The 25,518-nt window shown below is 39.8% G+C and overlaps 1 protein-coding gene across 1 annotated transcript in view; it reads left to right on the forward strand.

Annotated features, from left to right (window-relative positions):
• The window catches only part of rab26 (RAB26, member RAS oncogene family), a 126,452-nt gene that overhangs the window by 46,889 nt on the left and 54,045 nt on the right, over positions 1-25,518 (forward strand). The window contains exons 3-4 of the mRNA XM_079261011.1: positions 10,308-10,349; positions 13,515-13,581. Of these exons, the coding sequence (XP_079117137.1) occupies positions 10,308-10,349; positions 13,515-13,581 (109 nt within the window). The remainder of the gene's footprint in view (positions 1-10,307; positions 10,350-13,514; positions 13,582-25,518) is intronic.

Here is a 25,518-nt window from a genome sequence, read left to right on the forward strand (position 1 = left end):
CCATTCTAACCTTCTTACAGAGTCTCACAATTTCATATTTACAAGATTTTCCCATCATTTAGCTTCTGTGGTCTTGGATGACCAAGGTCAGGATTGATCTGTAAGGGTTTTAAATAAATGTCAAGATGAAAAGCGCATGTTTATGGAAGAAGGCTTATTCCAGCACTGCATCTGCATGCACAAAACTTCATTCTTTCTTGCTGAATTTTTCTTACATTACTCCACTCTTAGGATTGTATCTCTCATTACATGTTCAAATCTTTTACTTTGGAGACTTTATAACAGTTTATACACAACTGAACCTTAAGGGCCTATGGGCCTTTAAAAACCTTAAAGATGTTTTCCATTCGCTGCCAAGTAGCTACAGCAAGGAAAGCCAACTCCCAACTCCCAGTTGCAAGATGGATTTCAGAAATAAAAGACCGCTATTCCACTAAAAAGAAAAGTTAGAATCATTCCTTGGAAATGATTGCCATTGTTATTGCAATTGTAGAGTTCTCTGTCAACCTTATTTAGCCTATATGCTAGGGTTGTCACTGTACTAAAATGTTATATTCTATACCGATACAAAGGATGGCGCTCGATACTTGATGTTATTTTCGATGCTACACAAAGAGGAACAAAATTTTCTTTAATAAATTAAAGTCAGAACACCGCAAAAACATCACAACTTATAGAATGAAAAATATAAATAAATATAAGAGAAGACATTAACAGTGTAGGATAAATGCAATAATTGAAAGCTTTATTAACTCATGCACTTATTTTCTTAAACTGCTCACTGCAGAGTAAAAAATTAATAAGCTAAAAGAAACAACAACCTTTCTTAACGAGTAAACACTGACTACACGTAGTGTCTTTGGTAACAAAAGTGTCCTTTTATTCACAATACCTTGAGAACAGATTAAATAAATTGGAACAGTCAGCCTCTTATTTTATAGTATTTTCAGATTTATATTTTAAAGAAGCCTGAAGTCCACATATAACTTATCAAACATGAACCTGCACCATTAAATGTACTCTGCAACAGTCCTCTTTAGCTTGTGTGTGTCCAGTTATTTCCATTGTTGGTGGCAGGTGGGGTTGTGTTTGTGGTTGTTTAGGTCTTGCTGTTTGTCCTCTTCTCCGTTTCAGGCTGAGATTATGAGAGATACAAAATGACATGAGCGACTGTGTTTTCTAAACCTAGCAACACAGCGGCATGACTGTAACTACAGATGCTAGTTGCGTGGCTAAGTATGGATGCTAGGCTTGATATTCGACTTGATTTATTAATTCAATGTTTCTGAGATGCAACTTTAAAAACCAAAGTGTCGTAAAATACGAGTGCATTGTTTTCTTTGACATCCGGGAAGCACGGAGAGACGAGCAACTTACGAGGTTAACTTTTGCTAATGGTTGTGCTGGACAGTGGAAACTGAAAGGAAATGGGTCTAAAACACTCAGAGATCTGCACACAGTGCACATGTAACGCAGTAGATAATTATTTACATGCTCTATGGCTCTGTGCACCTGTTCAAAATTTTTGGAATAAGGTTTGTGGGGAATTATCAACATGGCTCAGATGCAGCATTCCTGCATGCCCCAAGCTTTGCTTACTGGGAGACCTTAGTGACATCAACATGGACCCCAACAACACACACATTATCCTTGTGGCCCTATGTATAGCAAAAAAAAACTATCCTATTAAACTGGAAGTCCAAAAGAAGACTACAAAAATCTCCTGGTGGAACACATAAGTCTCGAGATCACATGTGCTTCCATCAAAAATGAATCGGCCAATGCTCGCTCTCCCTGGACCCTGCTAATTAATCACATCACTTAGTAGGAGTGGGGGCTGGGACTTTGGCAGCCCGGGGGGTGGATTGGGGGAGCTTGGGGTCCTCGGGGCGGGGTGGCTCTTGGGCCGAGGGTCTGGGCGGGTCATTGCTCTGGGCGCTGCCCGCCTGGCCAGCTTGGAGTTCTGGTGGCCCGGAGGCTGGGGTTGCTTGGGGGCGGGCCGGAGGGCAGCCGGGAGTTCGGGGCGATCGGGGGTTGGCCTGGGCTGGGTGGCCGGGTTGCTGTTGAGCGGGCTGCGTGGGGGGCCGGGACCCCCGGGTTTCGGGTTGCCTCCCTCTGGAATAGGGGGGCCTGGCCTGGACCTGGGGGGCCTTGGTCGCCTGGAGCATGCCCTCGGGGTCGCGCTGCTATGGTACCTGGGGGGTTCCCTGGGGATTATGTGTCCGTAGAGGGATGGGGTTTGGTGCGGGTTTGTAGAGGGAGGGGGTGGGGGGAGGGGGGCAAAGGATGGGGGGGGGATGGTTGGGAATGGGTGGGGTAGGAATAGGGTCCATGGCGGAGGGGATCCTCCCTCTGGCTCCGTCTCCTCCAGTCGGCAGCAGTCTTGGCGTTGCTGGTGGCACCGGGCCCCGGACCTGGATGGATGTCTGAGTGGGAACTGAGGACTCTCCGGCCCCTGGAGTGCTGGCGCTGGGCCGCCGGGGATAGGGGGACAACCGGGGTGCTGCCTCCTGCAACACCTGGCGGGCTGGGACTTGCCCTTCTGCCCTGGGGCTGTCCCAGTGAGGTGGGGGCACCTACTGCGACGTGTGTTGGAGGAAGGGGGGGGTGGGAGGGTTGGGGACAGTAGGGCTTGGGAGGGAGAGGGATGGGGAGGGTGCTGGTGAGGGGGGATAGGAAGCAGCAGGAGAGTTGTGGGGAGGGGTTGTTGGGGGGGATGGTCTACGGACGTGTCCTTGTCCTTGGGGATCCCGCCCCTGGTATCGTGGTGGCGCTGGCCTGCGATGGTTTTGCTCTGGGTGGGCGGGGCCCGCTGGGTCTTGGCCGGGGCTCTGCCGGGTGGTACGGGTGGTCCTGGGGCCTGTGGGCTGCCGGCTCTCTGTGCGGCCCGCGCTTCGGCACGTGGCGCCCGCCGGGCCGGCTTGCCGTCGCCCTGTGCTACCCGGTGCTCCTGCCTCGTCGCGCCGGGTGGCGCCTGCCTGGAGGCCTCCACTGCTCTGGGCTCGGCGGACGGCGGCTCTTTCTGCTTTGCCTGCCCGGGCTCTGTGCACGGTGGGCTTGCCGGGCCCTGGGGGCCTTGGCTTCCTCCCCTACACCTCGGGTCGTGGTCGTGCTCCCCTACAAGCACTCAGCTGATCTTTGATTGCATGATCACAGGTTGAACACTCACAAGTGCACGCCCACAAAGCACTCATCTTCCCATCTGCTTCCTACTAAATGTTGCTGATGACTCTCTGTAGGTATGTTTCATAACGGTTGGTATTGTAATTGTTATTTTATTAATTCATTTACTTTTTTTTTACTTTTTCATTTTTTTGTCTGTTTTTGAATATTGTCACTATCCTACTTATGTCTTGTTGTATTTTTTCAGTACTTTATATTGTTTTGCAAATACTGTAACTTTAGCAGCTTAGACACGCCTTTCTTTTCTGTCTCTCTTTTTCCTCCTTTCATTTCTTCTTTTTTTTCCTCTTTCCCTGCCAGGTCCAGCTCGATCATATCAAGACTGACGATGATTGCAAAATGATAAAAGGAAAAATAAATAAATAAATAAAATAAAATAATTATCATAATAATAAAAATATTCAGGTTATCAAGGGCAGCTATATACATGAGATGTCTCCCTTGACAGAGCAAATCTGTCTGGCAAAAATATGGCACGCAGATTGTTGTTCTGTGTGCTGAGATGTTGGACTGGACAGGTTTAAAAAAAAAAAAAAAAAAAAAAAAAAAAAGGAAACTGAAAGGAAATGGGTCCACCAGGTAGCTGCTGTAGGGGGAGGGGCTGCCTGCTGCAGCGGCTGGTCAAAATGGTTGGAAGTGCCCATTTTAAAAGTAGCATTTAAGTATCGATACTGGTGTAAATCAGTATCTAACTAAATACTACATGTTAGTATTGATTAGTATATAAGTATAGATTTTTTTGTGTTTTTTTCTTTTTTGACAACACTGATGAGCATCTTGCCAACTTTTATAGTGGAATTTGTAGAAAGATTGTTTGAATTAGTGTCCGTCATCAAGCCATTATGCCTCTTTATTTGTTAGTGACTGAGCAAAGAAAGGGATTAAAAATAGTGTTTTTGTATATGTTGATTTTTTTTTAAATTGAAAATAAATTATTTGAGTAAAAGTGATTAATGTGTGGGCAATGGGCATGCTTTTGAACTTTGGCTAAAATTTCAGGTTTCGTTTTATTGCTGCTTTTTGTTGGGAGAAGCCATCCAAAATATCTCCATCACTGATGGATTTTAGGATTTTAGTTTTCTCACATCCACCAGCATGGCATTGTGGACTCAGTTATGTAAACAGCCAGGAAACACATTGTACTGTTAACATCTTTTCTTTGGTTATAATAGGAAAAACAAAACACTGCATAGAAGTGGTGACTCACTTTCCTACTCCGTTAATTCAACAGTGATCAGGTTTAAGCACACATTTTAGTTCTTGGTTTTAGGAAAACAAACAGCATTATAAAAAAAAAAAAAAAAAAAAAAAAAAAAAAGCATGTCTCCACTGACTCCCCAAAAGCATCACTGAATGCATACTCTGACACTCAACAAGCTTTGAACTTCGACAGCTGAAAGCAGTTTTCCTCAGTGGTGGCGCTAAGGTGCAGAGCTAAAACCATCTGGGATGTCTGCATAGAAAACATGTTCCTCCAGGAAGTTGCAGTGTTTCAAGCTCTATTATCAGTATAAATTCAGCTCTTGCAAATTCTGTATATCAGATTCAATTCAGCTGTATTGTTGTATATTCACAACAATGTCATCTAAATGTGCTTTACTGATGCTTCAGTATGAGACATTTCATAACAAACAGCCTTGAGTCCTGACTTCGATTCAGTCCCCCTTTCTGAGCATGCATGAGGTGACAGTGGAAAGTAAAAAATTTCCTTTCAACAGGAAGGGAAAACCGCCAGGAGAATCTGGTTCAGGGAAGACGGTCATCGGTCTCGGCTGGTTGGGGTGGATAGGACAGGAAATACGGATCAACATGCACCACAGCTTTTATTCACAAAGACCTGCAGAGAAATAAGAAATATATCAACAATGCCAATGCCAAGCAGAGAGATGAAAAAGGATGTCCCCAGTAAATCATGGGATGTCTCTCAGCAGTTGAAGCCTATCGTAGTATAACTAAGGTGTGGCTGAACCCTCTAACTATAAAACTGATTAAAAAGGTTGTAAGCCTGATCCTGAAGTTGGGAAGGTGTCTTCCTCCCGAACTACATACGTTTTGCTAAATCACCACAAAATGTAAAGCAACTCTGACACTTCAAAATACTCTGCAACAGATAAGACCAATAACAATGGAGTTTATAACATCCAGATATGTTGCAGATTTTAAAATGATCAGAAGAGTTTTGTTTTTTAATTCACTTCTGTTTCTGTTGAAAGTTTCAGCTTGAAAAAGAAATCTTCAGGATAGGAATTGTCTCCATGTTTTATTCTTGAATAAATATCACTGAAATATCAAAATCTTAATTTAAAAGGCGTTACTTTAAATGATTGAATGTAAGAATACGTGCTTAAAGCAAGCAGTAAATGTCTGTCGCCATCAGAAGCATGTTTACTATCGGTGTGTTGAATAAACCTTTAGGACCCGGGTCCACCATTGGCAGAGGTAAATTTGCAGTGATTTTGATGAATTTCTTTTAGAAAAATGTGGAAATATACCTACCAGTTGGTTTGATATGTAAAACCCAAACTGTTTGTTATAGACGCTACTGTTTCAAATTTCAACCATTTCACTGTTGTTACATTATTATTAACTTCTTATTAACTTCTGTCAACTGTATGATAAAAACATTTATTCTTTAAATTCTTGTCCAAAACAAACAGAAATACACAGTGAAACAATTGTCTCTAGCCTATTTGTTAGTGTGAATGTTAAAGGATTAAGACCATGATGAGGTCGCCGAACTGAATTTCTGTCCTGTTACTATCTCTGCCTCTCAACAAACAAGCCTGAAACCCACAATAACATGAACAGAAAACATTACACTATATCCTGTTTTACTACAGTTTCTGACTGTTCTCTGACATAATTAATGGTTATTTTTGACTAGACTGTGGACATCGGCCCACACAGATGGAGTGAAAGTGAACTTCCATAGTTTCCAAAAAACCAACCAATCTGTTCAAATCCTTTCTGTGGGATTTCAGAGCTTCCACGTGAGATAGTACTGTCTGCAAGTGTGTATTTCTGTAAAAATATTGTAATGTTGCCCACTTCTGAAACTGTGAGGGCTTCACCATTATTAAAAATTAGCTTGTGCATCAAGGCATTATGTTTCTATTGATCCTGAACAAAATGATGAATGACTAATACTGCAGTCATTTGATGCCAGACTGAATTCTGATTAAAACATTTCCTTTTGCACTTTAGACAGAGAACCTCCTTTAACCCCTTTGTTTGTTAATACTAGATAAGTAGGTTAAATTTAAGAATATTTGAGTCTGAGGAAGGGTTGCTGCTTTTAATTACAGCTTATTGTGCTCTTAATGTACAGTTCAGAAAACAGAACATTTGCATTTCTGGTATGACACAACAATAGTCATGCAGAAACACAGACATGTTGGTGTCTTGATGGTTCAGCTTCACTGTGGAAAGGTCTCTCTGCTATTACTGAGCTGGGTTACCTCACGCTATAACATGTTACGTCATGTTTCTAATAACCTAACAGAGTAGGAAACAGTCATCCATTATCATTCACATTGATCCACAGCTTTCTTTTTATCTGTTGTTGAATTGTTGAATGCGACATTCATGGCTGCATTTCAGAGATCATAAAAGAATTTGTTCAAACAAAGAATCTGCTCCCCTTCATTTCATACATGTGGCCATAACTGTATTGCTGCTGTCCTACTCGAATAGTTTTACAGCTGGTACCTCCAGTAAATTTACTGTTATTCTGGAGTGAATGAACAAACCCTGTTGGATCAGTAATTATGGAAACACTCAGAAGCTTCTGAGTGTTTTGCACTAAATAACCTGATTGTTCCCAAATGTGCTTCTGAGCTGTTACGTTTTCCAGGCTAAGAAGCTCTTTACTGCAGTGAAATGAAGCTGAGGAGCGGTAAAGTGTTTCCCATTTATAAGATGAACTAATCATAGCTGATAGTGCCCCATGCAACAATAACGAAATGCATTACGAACAAAGACTTTTGAAAGAACTGTACAGGAAAAAGTCAAGATGAAGCATAATTTGAAATGATCAGGTTGTATTCACTCACATAAGCAATGGTGAGGTATTAAGATCATTCACTGGTTTGAGCAGTTATTCTCATTACTGTCTGACATGATGACCTGTTCACAGTGTAGTGCTGGGTTTGAGTCGGGGCAGAACTACTTAGTAATTTTTGGTTTTATTTTTCGCTTTGTTAAAAGAAACCTTATCATACCTCCTTCCTGTTTCTCCAGAGATTTAAATGAGTTGTTTTGTACACACCAGACAGACATGAAGAAGGTGATGATGAGAAGCCCGTTGCTTTGTGTCTTTGATTTTCCAGCATCTGAGAAAAAGGAAACTGTACTTATCAGTAATATCAGTCTGAAGCATAGACTGTCTATAAAGAGATGTATGGAGCCTCTGACATCACCCATAGGTTTCTGAAGAGCTGAAATAAAGCTCATTGGACGGTTCCTACCATCGCCATCTTGGCAGCATCATGCGCATCGTCTCGCCCGGAAAATACAAATATGGGCAAAGAAGTGGAGCTAAGAGGGAAGCCGTGAGTGTCTTGGCGGATGATTGACATCGAGCGAACTCCGAGCTTTCTGTAGCTAAGAGCTTACTGAGCTTACCCGGAGATAACAGGAGCTAACCAGCTAACGGAGGTAAACGGGCTAAAGCTAAGTCACGTTGTTAACCGGCTAAAAACTACAGTTCTACGTTCTTCTGACTTGAAGCGGGAGATTGGTACCTGTCAGTCAAAAGGACACGCCCCTAAATATGCCAAACTTCGAGATTAAATTACTTTTAAATGGGCGAGTTAGAAAAAAAATCACTCCCCCCATAGTTGTCATGAAGGTAAACCTGACCCATAAACTGAAAATGGATTTTTGAACTAGGCTGTAAACATGTTTATTTCTGCTGTGAAGTTGGCCTTTTTAACATGGGAGTCTTTGGGGATTTGCTCTGTTTTGCAGCCCCTAGTGGATGGAGGGGGAACTGCAGTTTTATGCACTTCCGCATAGGCTTCACTTTTAACTACCGGAGGTTGCCGGTTGGTCTGAAGAGAGAAGAAAAGAGATTCTCTCACTCATCATAAGAAGATTTTTCTTTTTTAGTATTTTAGGGAAACTGATTAGTCTGGAAATTGTACTTGTGTTGTTTTATTTTATTTTTTTTTTATTTATTTATTTTTTTTAATTTTTTTCTGTCCTGCTGTGGAGCAAGGGAAGTTTCCAGCTTTAGTTACCAGCATGATGCACCTTGGTAAGAAACAAACAGGCTTCATGATTCAGAAAGTCCAGATTTGAACCTGAAATTAAGTCACTAATCCTGTAGGCCCCTGGCCCTTGGGCCCCGCTGCTCTGTGTGTTGTAGATGCTTCCCTGCTCAAACCAACCAAACACAAATGAACGAACATCCAAGTAGGTTGTCATTCCGTTCCCTGCAGGCTTGTTAAGCCGTCAAGTTCAGCCTGGTGTGTTGAAGCAAGGAAACATCTAAAACATCCATCTTCTCTGCTGTCTGTCAGTAAACAAGCTCCTCCACACAAAATTCTGAAGTCCTTTTAGTTAGTTTTAGTTTGCAAGAAGAATTTATGTTGAAGAAAGAAACATAGGGTATTGTTTCACATTGATCAGTGCAGATGAAAGTGGTGATTTATGGTGAGACAAGAAACAGAGGAAGCTTTAGAAACTTACTTTTTCTTTTGTTCATTTGGCTCAGATACTATAAAAACTAAACAAATGCTATGTAACTTGTAGCTTATGGCTATATATTAAATCATAAAAAGTGGAGTTTGACTAGCTATTTAATTATTTACTATTTCCTCCAAATGTTACAGCAAACACCAAAAGAGGGATTCTCACATGACATGAGATTATTACAAAGTTAAATGGTTTCATATAAAAGTTTTGGTCAATGTAAAAAGTTCTTGATGTAAGAAATTATTAATTTAAAAATTAGGTTTGTTTTGCACGTTTCACTTTCTTTTTTTTTTTTTATTAGTGGTGATATTGATATTTTTATACATTCCTCAAATAAAAAAGATAAGCTAAATGCTAAAGAATAGCCTAGTTGGTTATATATTAATTATCAATATCACTCAATTCCTCAATAACTTCAAGTTGTCCGTAAAGAAAATGATATATATCTATGTGGTTCTGCTGTCTCCATGTTTCATGTATTGATTGTTCCTGTTTGGCCCCATGCTGCAACACTTAAGCACAGATTTGCAGTGGGAAATGTTTCTGACCAACAGCAGCTTTTCTGCAGCTCCGACATAATGGTGGACCTGTTGATGCTGGGAAATGTGTGGGTGAAGCGACTAAAGCTGCAGACTTCATGTTGTGAAAATGTCAGTGTTGTGACCTTAAGTTGGCTCAAACTTCATCCCTGTTTTTATTGTAATGTCAGTAAATAACCTGTCAAGGTTTCAATGTCAGAGGGTTTTTTTTAAACATGTTTTTTCTTCTATCCAGTAGCTTGCTGGCTGTGTTGTATGTAGTTTAGATCTCGAGCTTGAAGAAGACACTTTTTAGGTTTAGCTTGATTCATTTTCTGTCTTTAGTTAAACATATTGGACAGTGTGGCTGATGTTCCTGCCATGTCTGACTGAGGCTGTACTCGCATCTTTTTTTATTTGCAAGTATCATCAAATCCCCTTTAACAATGGCAGAGTTGGTTCTGCTGTTCTTCAGGTATAATCATTCCTCATGAGAAAGCATTGCAGAAGTATTGAAGAGCTTTTGTGTATTTGTGTGCATTATGCAAACTGCCTGGCAACCATGGTGTTGGTAAATGATGCAACCCTCTGAAACAAGGGCTACATTAACCACAGGTGATTATATGTGTGTGAGAATTATAGATAGTACCATGTGCTGGAGGCATTGTAGTGATAAAGAGAGCCTCCTGGCAGAGTCCAGCTTTTATTACACCCAACCCCAGCTATAATACATCATGTTCTGTATATTTGCCTGGATTTGTTTTCATTTAGAAACACCAAACTGTGCCTCCCTTTAACTTTGGTTTTTGTGCCTTTTTATTCACATTTTGAGTTTTCTGAATGATATTTATGCTGTTTCTCATTGTATGCCAAATTAACAGTTTGTAATATGTTTTTGTTGTCTTACAGAACAAAGTGATGAGCATTGATGCTGTGAAGGTCAAACTGCAGGTAAGAACCAAAATGTTGAGGATATTTTTGATCCTTAGTGCTAAGAGGTCTTCTTTCAGTCCTGTCAAAGCAGATGTGTAGGTTCCTTTTAATAACAAATCACCGGCGATAGTTTCCAGAGATATAAATACCTCCCATATATCTTCACTGCCTGCTGTGGGTGGGTAAAGAGGCGCAAACGATGACTTAATGAGGCCTCGGTTTATCTCTATCGGTCAATTAGCCTGCTGCTCTGCCTGACTGAAGACACTAGTGGGAATTGCAACACTTTCCATCAGATTATCAGGTCTGGAAGTTATCATAGAGAGATTCAGCTGGGCAGAGTTGTAGATGAATTCCTGTCATTCAGAAAATGCATTAGATACTGTCTAATGAGTTTTCTGCCTCAGTTATGTAACCGTGTTCTTTCCCATCATCTTTCCTTTTCTTCAGTCGATCAGTGGACATCTTTTAGTCCACATGTTGACTTTGGGATCTGATGTAATAGAAGAAAGATTAGTTTCATGAAATTTTAAGCTTTAGTGTAACCAGTCAGGTTCTGTTTACTTACTGCTTGTCTGCAGATCTACTGACTACTTGTGTGTAAAAGCACAGGTTGACCTGAGGGCATCTGATCATGATCAAACCATGTGAGCAGGATAGATTTAGCTTTAGCTGTTGTGGTCTTACAGTGCAAGTGTGCTGCATCTGTGGCACAAAATGATGACCGTAGATTTTTTATACTAACACTACCAGCAGTCAACAAGTTGTTGCTGCTGCAGTTAATTTTACATCCATTTATCTTTTTTTCTTTATTAGATGCATTAAAATCATGATTTTAAAATAACTTGACTTAATTTAACTTTGCTTAAAACTTTCATTAAAATTTTCCTTAATGCTACCCATTCATTAAGCAAAGAATGGCAGTCATGCTGCCTCAATGATGGGAATATGTATGTTTAGCAAGGTCATATGCGCTCAGTCCATTTAAACTAAAAACCTGTTGACGCACCACTACAAAAAGCATGAGTTGCACAAAAACTATGTAAAAACATTACTGAAGGGGATGCTTAAATGCTTATAAAGACATGGTAGCCTTGCTTTGTAGAAAATTAAACTACTTAATGTTAATACATGCAGCTCCTGAGGTAGAGATGTGTTGTCCTTGTCACCAGAAGTTACACTCATTGACTTTCTCTGTTAGTTTATTCAGTACTTTGGAGTGGAGAAGATTGTGGAAATTTTAAAAACTTTTTCAAGAAATGGCTACATAATGTTCATTAACTGAAAACTAATACAACATGTAGTTAAAAGCTGGCTTTAAAAAATGTGCAAAAGAGTCTAGATGTAATTGTGCTGAAAATGAACTTTATATTTCACCAAACTTGCCATTGAAGAAGTCAGTGATCATTACAAGAACATTTTTTAAAAGAATAAGCAAAGAATAATTTAAGAAATATTAATAACTGCTGTTAATATTAAGGTTTATTGGCAAAATGATTTTTTTCCAAAGTTATCTCAGTTTTCTGCTGATCTGATCAATTTAATGACAGACAGTAATGTATTTTGCCACTAATTGGCACAACTGGGTGCATCTGGAATTCACCTTTTCTCCTTTATACCCTTCAGCGTTCCCCCACTGACAAACACACTCGCTTTGGATAAAGCTATTATGTCCTGCTCAGCAATTTCCTCTTCACCTGCTGACAATTCTGCTTTTGTCCAGAATTAATTTTGTCTTTAGATGATTTTTTGTCCCTAATGAGAGCCTGGTTAACCATACAATTCTTTTTTTAAAAAAAAATTTTTTTAACATGTGTACACATTAAAATTAAACAGAGAAAGGTCAAAAAGAATGATGAGACAACAAAGGAAAGGTGAAAGTGAAAATAAGTAGTGTGTAGGACAAAGGAATTGGGGTTTTCTCTGAATTTAGATGCCACAGTAATGCTTAGTTTTTGAAATCAGATAAAAATTTATTAATATAGCACCGTTCATACTGATGTGTTTCAAAGTGCTTTACAACATGCAATCAACATACATTATTGTTACTCTTCCATGTTTCTCTGCTATACTTTGTGTATGAAAACTGAGTTTATAAGTCTTAGTTCAGTTTACTGTAATGTGAGATTTTGCTTTGATAAAAACAGAACTATCAGATACCATGAATAGAAACACAACACTGTAAAATAGTACCGTCAAAAATTCCACAATGAACCAAAAACCAGTTGCTCTGGTGGGCATGTGAAGTGTTACCAGTTTCCCAATGCAACATGATCCTTTTATTTAATTATGTAGCTGTTGGTGGAGAGACATTTATGTTTCTGTTTATTTGCTTTGTGTTGACTCTTTTTAATGCAAATGTTTTTAAATGTCATATAATGAAAGTCATGGGTGTCACAGGTGTCCTGACTGACATGCTTATGTACAACTTACATGACCTTCTTTTCCTCAAGTCTGTGAAGACAGAAATCTAGAAATGATTTTGAAAATCTTGTCTTATTCACTGTTTGTTGTATTTAAAAGGGTCACATTGTAGATGAAAGAACATCAAATACAGCATAGCTATAGCAGCAAAGTTTCACCCGTTGCCCGTACACAGGTCTCAGGCTAAATTACAATGATGCTTATGCTATGTAAAGTCAGGGAAAATCAGCTTTTGAGTAATGTGAGAATGTCCCTAAAATACACTATTACCCTGAAATGTTGACTTATTTATTTATTTTTTTTAACTTTAGACTGTACATCTACAATGATTCTGTGTTTACAGACTTATTGCACAGCATGTCTGAACAATGAAACATCCTCTTAATGTTCTGGTTAAATGACAGCTTGCATGTAAACGTATATAGAAGAAGTTTGCTAACGTAATGTGATATTGCATAGTATCGCCTGGTTACCATACAGTGGTAAAAGAAATAGCTGTAACACCTATTTTACAATTCTCATTAATGTTGCAGCTAATATTTACAGTTATAAACTGTTTTCTTCAGTTCTTTTTAAAAACAGTAAACATAGTCCTTCCTTCTTCAGCCATCGTGCTATTGCTGGATGACCAAACCGCTCTGATGCTAAGCCATGCTTCCTTTAATAAAACCGTCTATTTTTATGTTTGACTCAGACATTCATCATCTCGTGATAACTCATCTGAAGTGAACACATTCTTCCTTCCTTCTTTTCCTTCAGATTTGGGACACTGCTGGTCAGGAGCGTTTCCGGAGCGTCACACATGCTTACTACAGAGATGCCCATGGTATGATGCCTTCATTTCTACCTTTTTATTTCCCAGTTACAGCAACACTACTCTGATATTTCACTTCCCTTGTTTTCTTCAAATATGTGACTGACAACAGGAAGCTCCCTACTGCTTCCTCATTTCTGTTGGGACCATACACAACATTTGAGCTGCATCACATCTGATAGACTGAGATGTTTTTTTTTCCTTCTCATGATGTGAAGACATTAATGTTTTTTGACATTGGCACCACAAGGATCTGCCTGTCTTCTGAGAGAAAGTTGGCAGAAGTTGTAGTGATACTTGGTGGTGTTGTAATGTTCTTTGAAGTGATGCTAATCTGGTTGTGTGTGTGTGTCCAGACATTAACCAGAAGCTCGAATCTCTGTAGGGTCTCTTTTGCAAGAGACAGTAACTACTCCACACACACACACACACACACACACACACACACACACACACACACACACACACACACACACACACGCACACACAGTGAGACATGCATAACAATTCCCAAGCGTGTGTTTTCCCAGTGTGATGTGAAGCAGTTTTATCCCAAACAGCTTCTCTGAGTGAAGATATCTGTACGCCTCTGGCTAACTTGAAGGAGCAGGTGGGTTGTAATACTTAGATTCAAACACACACATTCACACACATTGTGATATGAAGCCATTGCATGAAAAAATCTGTTCAGCATCTTAGGAAATGACGTAGTAATCAGTACAAGTGCCTCTTAACATATTAGTGTGTGCCACTGTTGGAAAAGTAAGCTTACTGAGTGTGCGCCAACATGTGGGATTCTTTTCCTCTGCAAGTCAAGGTGAAGCCTTGTGAGTGTGTGTTTTATGTGTATTACCTGGGCTAGTTGCTCAGCATTATTCTGACTTGTCAGTGCACCGATTTACCTTCACTGATCTTTAACAAGATACCCAGGGAGCTTCGGATCAGCTCTTCTGAGTTGTCCATCCAGTACTGACTTTTAAATAAAGCTTATTCAGCCTGACAGGCAGCACCAGGGGAGAGGATGGAGCCTGAGCACAGCTGTCACAAAGGCTCCCCGTTCCTACAAGCTAATGGACAGTTTCTCATGACTCTGAATTTAAAAGGTATCAATCTCCAATCAGAGGCTTCTGGTTCATTTAAAAGTTTCAATAGGTTGGAGTGATTTAAAGTAAACATTGGATCTACAAACAGTTCAGGCTGTTCTTAAATCCAAAATAATTAATAAAATTTAAACACATAAATAGACTCATTGGCTGCTTCAGTCAGTTCGCCTGTTCAATTGCTCAATAACACAAATAAGTCAGTCGGGTGCTGTCAACTTTGTCATGCTATCTCCTCTAGACATGGTCAAGGTGACTTGCTGCTGTTAAAACTTAGCAACAAAATGGGGACGAAAGGAGAAGTGACTGCGTGTGCTGACTGATACCAGATTGGCTGGTCTTTATGAAACTGCTGACCTACTGGGGTTTTCATGAAGCAACCATGTCAAGGGTTTACAGAGAATGGTTGTGAAAGAGAAAAGATCCAGCGAGCAACAGTTGTCTGGACAAATATTGCTTCCTGGTGTCAGGTCAGAGGTCCACAGAGAATGGGAAGACTGGTTGGAGATGATGGAAAGGCAACAGGAGCAATGGTTCCAGCCGAGGTATGCAGAATACCATCTCTAAACACACAGAATGTCCATCCAGATGGGCGACAGCGGCAAAAGTGCCACTGCTGAGCCACTGATGCCAGCTACGCTAAGAACAGGAAATTAAAGCTACATTTCACACAGACTCAACAAAACTAGACAATAGAAGATGGATCTGTTGTGTCTAATGAGTCTCCATTTCAGCTCCACTTTCAGATGGTTGGGTGAGAATATGGTGTGAAAAGGAAAACATGAATCTATCCTGCCTTGTATGACTGGTCAATATGGAGCAAAGTCTCTGAGGACGTTTCTAACACCTGGTGGAATGTAGGCCACAACTACAGAGAGAAAACTCGACTTAGCATCTGTGTGTGTGTGTGTGTGTGTGTGTGTGTGTGTGTGTTATACATAACTTACAAACTGATAATTTGTGTGTAACTTTGTCTATTTGTATGTGCAAGACATGGTTTGTAAACCAGATTAACCATTTTGTGCGTAACTTCAAGGTCTTATATATGTAGAAATGCACACACAGATATCTAGAAGTAACGTGCACAAATTTAAAACATGCACAAACATCAATATTTTGAGTTTACAAACCATGTCTATACGTGTAGCCAAAGTTACACACAAATATGTTTACACAGTTTGCAAATCATGTATTACACACACACACACACACACACACACACACACACACACACACACACACACAATAATACTGAGCAGATTCTCCTCACCATACACAACAGGCATAGATTCAACTGTGTAAGGCAGTACTGAAGGCCCAGTACCCAACACATATCCAGCACCACCTAAAAACTTGTTGGTCATATCTGACACCAAAGTCACCAAAGTCATTGCAATACCACCTGCCAGCATAAATGAATGGCAGTTTATCATATGAGCTGAGACTTTAATGAATGGTGAGCATGTTAAGTGGCGTTCTGTCCCTTCTGAAAGCTATTGATGTGTTTTAATCTTTCCCTCAGATCCATGACGGAGCAAGAAGATTTATATCTACCATCTAGCATTTATATTATACCATCAGTGCTAATAAGGTGGTGGTTGGAGCTCTGTTTAATCTTCCCAGTCCATCTGGTGGAGAGGACTTTGTGAAGGTCTAGCTATAAGCCCTCAAACCAGAAGCAGACTTTTTTTTATTTCGTTCCTCACCACCGTTCTCTCCCAGTGGAGCTGACGGCTTGTCATTTCCACAGCATGGAGTGAAACCACATGGTGCTAAAGAGCAACAGCAAACTCTGTAGGTGAGACTAGTAAGAAAGGGGGGCGGGGGGGTAGAAGGAATATAAAGGAGATACCCCGATGCAACTGGGAATGATGAAGATGACCAGTTGAACAGAGACTATTGAAATGCGAAAACATCTTGCCTTCGACTCTCCAGATTGTTGGAATCAACAAAATCTGTGGAAACAAAAGGCAGCTGGCACAGAAACAGTCAACGCTGAGGGAGGGAGCAGGATGAGTGAAAGGCTACAGTGGAAATTTTCCATTTTACTGTGACACCATACTTGAATGTGAAGTAGCACTTCAATGAGCACAGAGGAATTACAGCGGAAAGGAGCTGAACTTTTTAGAGTACACAGATGACAAATGACTCCATTTCAACCCATTTATGCATTTTCCCACATGGCAAATTGTTTGATTACAGCTTTGTTCTGAGAAAATTATTCTTCTTGACTAAATAAGAAAAAAGGCTCCTCCATGTTGATTCTGTCACCTTGTAGGACATATTTCCCCTTTTCAAATGGCCAACATTTTTCTCTAGTAATGAAACGCCGTCAGATGTCCTTCGTCCCTCTTGCTAAACCTCACATGCAGAACTAACATGATAGATGAGAAAACAAAAAAAAACAACAAACTAAATAACATTATTATATTTCATTGAACCCGGAATGGGTGCATTTTCGATGATGCCTACAAAATAGGACTTTGTGATTGAAAAGGTTTTCCAAGTAGAGTTGCTCTAAATAAGATCCTCTGGCTGCTTCATTTCACTGGAACAACCTCTGTGTTCTCTTTGTTTCTTATGGCGATAAGGATTTGAAGCACACAGTTCAGTCTCAGTCCTAATCTTATACCCACATATATCTTATACCCGTCTTATACACACACACACACACACACACACACACACACACACACACACGCACACATAGATATATATATATATTATGGTATGCGTCTTTTTACAGGTGTCAAATGTGACTTTTTATTTGAAAAAAGGTAAGAAATAAAAGATCACAAGCACTGTAACTAGAAAGAGGATTTTTTTTATTTTTATTCTAATTATACTAAAACATTTCCCTTATGTCAGGGACAAAAATGTCAGTCTTTGTGGTTCTAACACTGACCTCTAAAAACTGGATAAACTCACTGAAAATCTCCATGATGGAGGAAAAAAAACTTTCAAACTGGTGAGTGGAAATTATTATCCCAGAAACACAGATTAGGTTTTGAGTTCAGCATCTTGTATTGTGATGTTTTTATTTACTGCTTAATGAATGCATGAGAGGGAAATATTTCCTGTTTAAGTAAAATTAGAAGGAATCCATCATCCTTTACCTACCAGGAACTTTTCATCTGCAGACTTCTTGGCTTTAGTTTGTAACATATGCACAATGACTCAAAGATTATTGGCGACATTATAAACACTTTTCTAACAGGTTCTCAACACTGGCAGAAAAAGCCCGAAGAAATTTGTTTTCCAGATTGCATTTTAATTGTTTTATTTTAAGACCTCACAATTTTCCATAGGAATGTGTCTCATATTATGGTGGATGTTTAGAACTGCTACAGGAGAGAAATGGGATAATACAGAAAAATATCCAGTTTATTCCTTTATTTTTGGCTCTTATAAGACAGTTGTTTGACAAGAAACTGTATAAGGTGAGAGATAAGATCATGGCTAAGATAAAAACCTGTCAACCTCCTCACCAACTAGGGAGGATGAGTGAAGTACGACCAGAAAGTCTCCTGGCTGATATGAATGCAGTAGTGACAACAATACCCAGCTGGTATACAGTACAGCGACAGGCACTTGGGATAGGACCCATCCTGAAGTAATCCTGATTCTAATAGATTCCCAGAAGGGAAAAGTCCCATCTGTCTGATGGTTACCTCTTTCCACAAGATAGAAGCTTCTGCTGGGCATTATAACAGCGAAGACAAGTTCACATGGATCAATACATGACTGAGGGACAGAAAGGCATTGGGAAAAGTACCAGAGTTGTCGCCCAAGAATGCTAAACTGGAAAGACCAACCTGTGTACAGCCTTGTTTGATAACTAGAAAGTCTGTTTCAATATCACACACACGGATCCTGGAATATTCCTAAAGCTGCATTGACTTGAATCCCGTCACAAACACACACACACACACACACACACACACACACACACACACACACACACACACACAGCAGTCAAAATGCACTCAGGTCTCATGCAATTTGCTCACCATTTGGCTGGAGATCATTTGGGCTCTGTGGATTATAGCTCGGATTGGGTTCGAGGAACGTGGCAGGTGAAGAAAATGACTAGAAGTTTGTTTTTCTACTTTGTTTTTGGTGAATTGACATTCAAATCAGCAACTGGAGCTGCAGCAAAATTCATCAAACAAAAAACTGAGGTAAGACCCCATCAGATGCTTCAATCTGCATGAATCTCTGTCATATTTCCCTGAGATTTCAGCCCAGACGCAGGCTTGGACCATTGTTTTTAGTACCTGTTGTGCTTCCTTTTTGCAGCAGTAACAGCAAATGAATTTTTCACGAAACGGTTGATGAGTTCTGCTCATTGCCTCGGGGGAATTTTCCCCCATTCCTCTGAATGAAACTGCTTCATCTCTGCAATTTTCCTCATGAGCTGCTCATATTAGGTCTTTTCTCTTTCTGTTGGAGTCACGTCAGGATTGGTTCTTGGCCATTTCAAACCATTCGCTTCATTAGGTTTCTGCCATTTTGTTGTGGCCTCATGTTTCCAACAGCCTTCTGGCTTGTCCATGTGTTCCAGGGAAAATTGCACATACAATAATGGTCTTTGGTGGAGCGTTGGCTTTTTCATTCAGATGAACATCAGCCACTCCTTATTTAAGTTATCAGAAATGTCTTTGTGCGATTTTCACTGTGGAAGCACACAAACTTTCTGATGTTGAAACTCTGTGTGCCTGTTTGAATGCACAGTGACATTTATTCATTTCATTATGCACATTTCTGAAGCTGTCGCTGCCTGGCCGGAGCCAGAGGGAGCCAAAAGTAAATAAAATCTATTTTTATAAAGTAGCACCTTTCAAGATGATAAAAAAAAATATATATATATCACAAAATGCTTTACAATAAAGCCCCCAAAACAAAAAAATAAGATAAATAATAGTAGTATTAACTATAATAATTTAGACAAAAGCAAATTTTTTTTTATATGACTGAGTCCACAGATCTCTGGTCTACAGGAAGGAGTTCCAGAGTAGTAAAAGCTGCTGTTGCATAAACTTTGTCACCTTTAGTTTTTAACTCGGGATGCTGCACAGCAAGCAGACCCTGATCACATGACCTCAGTGATCTGCTTGGCCTTTATCCTGCGAAAGTTCACTGATGTAATGTGGGCCTGGACCATGCAGAGTTCTATAACACTGCCCTGAAGTTTTTTCTTCCGGGACACCACGACACTGTAGCTGAGTTTCTCTTTACGCAGCGGATCGCATGCTAGCAAGCAGACATCGACACACTGAATGTACACTAAGGCTGATTCAGCGAAGAAGCACAAAAAGACGTCAGAGGAAGAGATGAAAGGGACAGAGCAGAAGATAAGAGTTTTCAATGTCGACTGTTTTTTTACTGTCTGGAGAGAGTTCCCCGTTCAGGTCGGAATGCATCGCTTAGAAAATCTGCAAAACTTTGGTCGTGAATCGTTAGATTCCTATTTAGATTAAACAGAGACAACTACAGACCCAGTCACCCCTATCACCCTACTGATCCAAGTCACCAGATTATAAGTCACCTTGAAATGAAACACTTTGCTGTTCAGTCAAGTGTAGTATTTCTTCTTTCTCGCTATCTCTCTCTCTTTCTCTCCATTACAAAGTAAGAAAATAAGTCTGACTTTTAGACTGAAACTGGAAGATAAGGGTTTGCCTGGTGGAGGTGGGGCCAAGGGGCTTTGTAGCTAGCATAACAACAAAGCTCCTTGTGGAAATTGGAGTCAGGGGACAGAGCCATCAAAGAACTGGCTAACAGAGGACAAGCTGTTGCTGAAGTGGAGCAACACCAGCAGGGCCTCGAAAGCAAACAACTAACCATGGGAAATACACCCAGGCTTGATCAACCTGTCATGGGCCTGCCTCAGTAGAGGGTGTGTTGTGATAAATGGCCAAAACACACCGTGATGCTGAGGTACTTGACTGAAGATGTGTCCCGTCGGTGAAGCCTGACAGCATTTTTCTGGCAAGAATGGTGCAAACACTTGGGATTGCAACATCTAGTCCTTTCAACAAACTTGTCAGTTCTCCACTTGGCATCATCCCATCTTTTCTACATCACTTCTTCTCTCAATTCTGTCTTCTTGGCCACAATTCCCATCAGTAATGAGCAACTATCTGCCTCAGTCTGCTGCAGCAGCTCATGCTGGAAAAATGGGCTTGAACTGAGACATGAGAGTGGACAGAGGCAGGAAGGACGATTAAGGGCAAGGTCAAAGAATGAGACAATTAGGGAAAAGGGTAGGGAAAATACTGGGAGAAGGATGGAAAGTGAGATTGGAGGATGAAGAGAGATGGATGGAGAACAGGTTAACAGCAATTGGAAACAAAGCAGGGTGTTGGTCTGTTGTGGGGAAAGCTGTGAGCTGTGCAATCCATCATTGGACTGTGGGTATCTTTCTGCACACAAAAAGAAAAACACTGATGCTCTCATGCACACATTTTCCAGGATCTTTTATATGAAAATGGAACTGCAAAGGTCAGAGTGCATGCAAATGTATCGTTTCTCTTTTTGCTGAACTTAGTGCCTGCACGCTAAAATGTCTCCGCTTGCTTAATCATGTAGAGGAACTAGCAATCATGCTCCACACACTTTTTACTTGTTCATTTCTTGTTACCATTTAGCTGAAAATACCACGTCCAAATATTAATGGCTACTGCTGCTGCTATGCCTGAAGAATGAAATTATTGCTTGCCTTGTGATTGATCCATCCCCATTCTAAAATCAATGCTGTAGAAAGAATGGAGCCCTGTGGCGATGCTTAGCTAAGAGAAGAAGAAGAACTGACAAGCAGTGCAGAAAATGTCAGAGGAATGATGAAGGAAGGGATGCTGGTGGCCATTTTTACATGTTTGGTCTCATTTAATTTTACAGCAGGGTTAATGTCCGATCAGCTGTTTTAGCTGTTGGTTCTTAGTTGATTGCAGAATTGTGAAAATATAGAAAAAAAGACTATTTTTATGACAATACTTTTAAACATTTAAATGAGTAAATAGTTGCTTTATTTCAGAGTTGGATAAAGTTGATATTGTCTAACTTTAAACAGAGCGGTCAGAAAATCTGCCTTCAGTCAGTGGTGTTTTCATGATGAATTAAATGCAAAGGCTTTTGTTTTATAAAATTTTCAAGTTGGAAAATGGAAAGATGCACAATTTTACAGTCTGACCAGTCCTTAAAACCCTGTTGCAGCTTTTAACATGGTCACAGATTATCATGGCTTGTTCTTAATCAGTTATTAGTTGTATTGACACTTCTCTCGGTCATCTTTCTGCTGCAAATCCTTCATTTATATAAATAAGACAGTCCTTAAATAAACTTAGTCTTGTTGCCTTAGTTTTTCTTTCAGGCCACTGCAGCTTTGAACCGGCATGATTGAAGCCCAGGGCCTGAAGGTCTAAACCAAAATCCTCTCTGGATTTAAAACGTGGCAATATTACAGGCCTTCAGATATTTACCAAAAATCTGCTCTCATACAGGATCAGTCAGCACAAAGAAACTAAATAAAAAGAGCAACATATTGCTCAAACATGTATGTGTAATTTTTTCCATCACAAGAAACATAGTGTGGAGTTATTCAAGTACAAAACAAAGAAAAGCTGCTAAATAATTTGTATTTGACAATCATAGGCTCAACAGCAGGTTAAGTTGTGTGTAACGTCTGGTAATGTTAGAGCTTTTTAAGTTGATGTGAATTTGTGCAGTAATTAGACTTTTATACAATCGGAAGATGATCAGTTGAATAAGATACAAAGCAGATTGTAACAAAATGTTTCATCACCAAACATGAGCTGTGCACAAGGCACATGCACATCTGTCCAGGATGTCTTTACATTAAGCTAATAATAATAGATTATATGTAAGGTTTCAAATAAATATCTAATTTAGTCACCAACATGTTTTTCAGCTAGCATGGCAACATTTACTTAGCAACTGAATGTGTGGCAGAAGGGAGCTTTCACTTGATATGCAGAAACCTGAACATTGTCAAACTTCCCGTGGTGAACAGTGCAGTGTGTCGCAGCTGTAAGAAACTGAGTTGGTAATCTTATATATGGAGAGGAAATAGTTTGGAAATATTTTGCAGGTGAAACAAGGAAGTTTTGCAAGTGTAGGTAATATGATTTTCAAATTTATTTATTGACAAAGAATCAAATGTTGACCATGGTGGGAGTTGAGAAGTTACTGTTTGAACTTGTACCAACAACTGTCTCTGAGATAAGGGAACATTATGTATCTTGAGCAGGTTAACTTGTCAGTAGCGTCTGCTTATTATTATATGACTGACTGTTGCAGTTTAGGTTGTGGGACGAGCTGTAGATCTGAGTATGCAAGTTGGCCTCATGAAAAACTTGTTGAAATTTCTCTGTCAGTGTTAAACAGCTGTTTCTGCTGCCGACTCTTGTTTTTTTTAATTTTTTTTTTAAAATAGGATTGAAAGACAATTTAACTGTACTGATTTAACAAACATGAACCTCAGTAGCATTTAGAAGAACTATACACAGTCTTGTACCTCCTCCTCATGCTGGTCACCAGCTTGGTCCCCAACTGCTGAGGAATGGCATCCCGTTGTTCAACCAGCCTTTGTCAGACATTGTGGTTGGGTTAGTCACTCTGGCACTAACAGCACATCCAAACTAATCCCACAAGTGTTCAATGGGGTTGAAGTCGGGGCTGCTGGGAGGATATTCCAACCTCTCCAGTCCCAAATTCAGGTGGTGGTCTCTGATAAACCCTGATCTGAGATGGCGAGAATTGATGGAGTTAGGTGCAGCGGTGAGAAAATACATGTCTTCTCTGCACTTTATCCCTCTAATCCACAATTTTAAAAGGAAAATAAGTATAAGATTACCAAGGAGCTATTGAGTTATGTTTCATACATTTTGCACTGCTGCAGAGCAGATGGCGCTTTTTCATGTTTACATTTAACAGAAATCTTTAAATTTAGATTAAGATGACGTGCATTCAAAGGAAATTTATGACAGACTTTTAAAGGGTGAAAAATATCTCAGGCATAATGGTTGTCTCTACGTTTAGTAAAATATACATGAAAAGTGAAAATTTTTTAATCAAATTTTTTTCTGTCTTGTAATTGAAACAAGACTCTTAAAGTCACAAATATGAATCTTGTGTGAAATTTTTCAACTAAAAGCTTTTTTCAGTTCAATGTCGTGGAGGCATTTCAGATGTTGCCATAGTAATCGCCACATTGCAAACCATTTGACACACATTTACTTTCTACCTTTCTTACATTTTAATTTAGCTTTGAGTCATTTCTTTCTTGTACCAACATGCTTTGACATAAAAAGTTGAACCTCTGCAGCTATGAGAGTTTTCCCTCCTCACTGGACTGTCTTTTGTTAGAACATAATTGGATTATGGCAGGGTGAAGGTAATCAAGCCCCTGCTGTTTACTCTGCTCTTGCAGTTGCAGATAAACACATGGGCAGTGTGAAAGAAAATTGTTTTGTGAGGTAAGTTTCTCAATTCTTGTATCCTTCCCTCTTTTGCACCCCATTCTTTGTGCTTACTCAGTTTAACACCATCAGACCACATTCACAGTGAAACAACTCATTAAACACATTCACAGACTTGTCTGGCTGGAATATACAAATAGTTTTAATGCAGTATAGATGGATGAAGATGTGACACTCATTGAGGGATAAAGGAGTCGGGACTCAATAAGAGTTTCATAGGAAAAGAAGGAACGAAGATGGAGTGAGATGGAAGAGCAGACTGCAGGGATTACATACTGTTGAAAGATGAGGCTAATTCTTCCAGGTGAAGGTTAAGCCAGCTGTGAGAATGAGTTACAACATCCCTCAGAAGTGTAATGATTTTTTTTTCTGTCTTACAGAGCCTGATAATACTCATGTTCTTTGTACTACAAAATATCAGAGGTGATATTTATCTGTAAGGCAGCACAGTGTAGTTGGAGGTCATTAAACCTTCTGCAGTTACATTGTCAGGTTGTAGATTTATACTGTGGTAAATGGCAGAATTCAGCCTTTTTCTCCAACACTGAGAGCTATTTATGGGGTTTAAGTTCCTTTGGTCTTTCTGAATAAAATCTGATGGTGTTTGCTGGGCATCAAATAGTGTAATGGTTATTATTGGACAAGTCCAGAAAAACTCAGAAATTATGCAAAGTATTATGAAATTATATCCTACAAGTGCATTCTTTTATTTTTGTTTGTTTTTGTTTTTAATTTCACCACCTGTAGCTTGATTCATGTCATTATGTTTATTATTAGTTAAATTTTATGATACTTTAATAATCCTCAAAGTAAAATTACATTAATTTAGCAGAAAATTGGCAGAAAAAGTGATGGAGTGTGTGTCAGGGATGGGATGCGTAGGATGTGTGTAGGGAGGGAGTATGTGTGTAGGGGTAGTAGGTGCATGGCTGCTCAGTGGAGCAGTGGGAGTCTGTGGTAGAAGTGGCTGCTGATTGCCAGAGTCTCTCAGATTGGTCAGATTGGCATGATCACTCTTCTCTGAACACATTCCACTCTGTATGTTCTGCATGTGACACAGTCCCTGAGTCGTCTGCAGATTTATCCAGTAACAACCTTCTGTGTTTCTGATTTATATTTAACTTGCTAGTTTCAGGTGCTCCTGAAAGTTATTGGCTTTGTCCTCCTGCAGGGGGACCATGAATCTGATTGGCCTGTGTGTGTGTATGCATGTGTATGTACATAGATATAAAGGTGTGTGTAGATGTGTATGTATACGTCCCTCTCTTGTCTCTCTCTCTCTACGAAGTGTTTTTCTGCTTTCTCTTTTTTTTTTGGTTCTTTCTGTCCCTCCTCTATCCTCTCTCCAG

Source organism: Telmatherina bonti (genome assembly GCF_933228915.1).
Source record: "Telmatherina bonti genome assembly, chromosome: 21".
Taxonomy (NCBI): Eukaryota; Metazoa; Chordata; class Actinopteri; order Atheriniformes; family Telmatherinidae; genus Telmatherina; species Telmatherina bonti.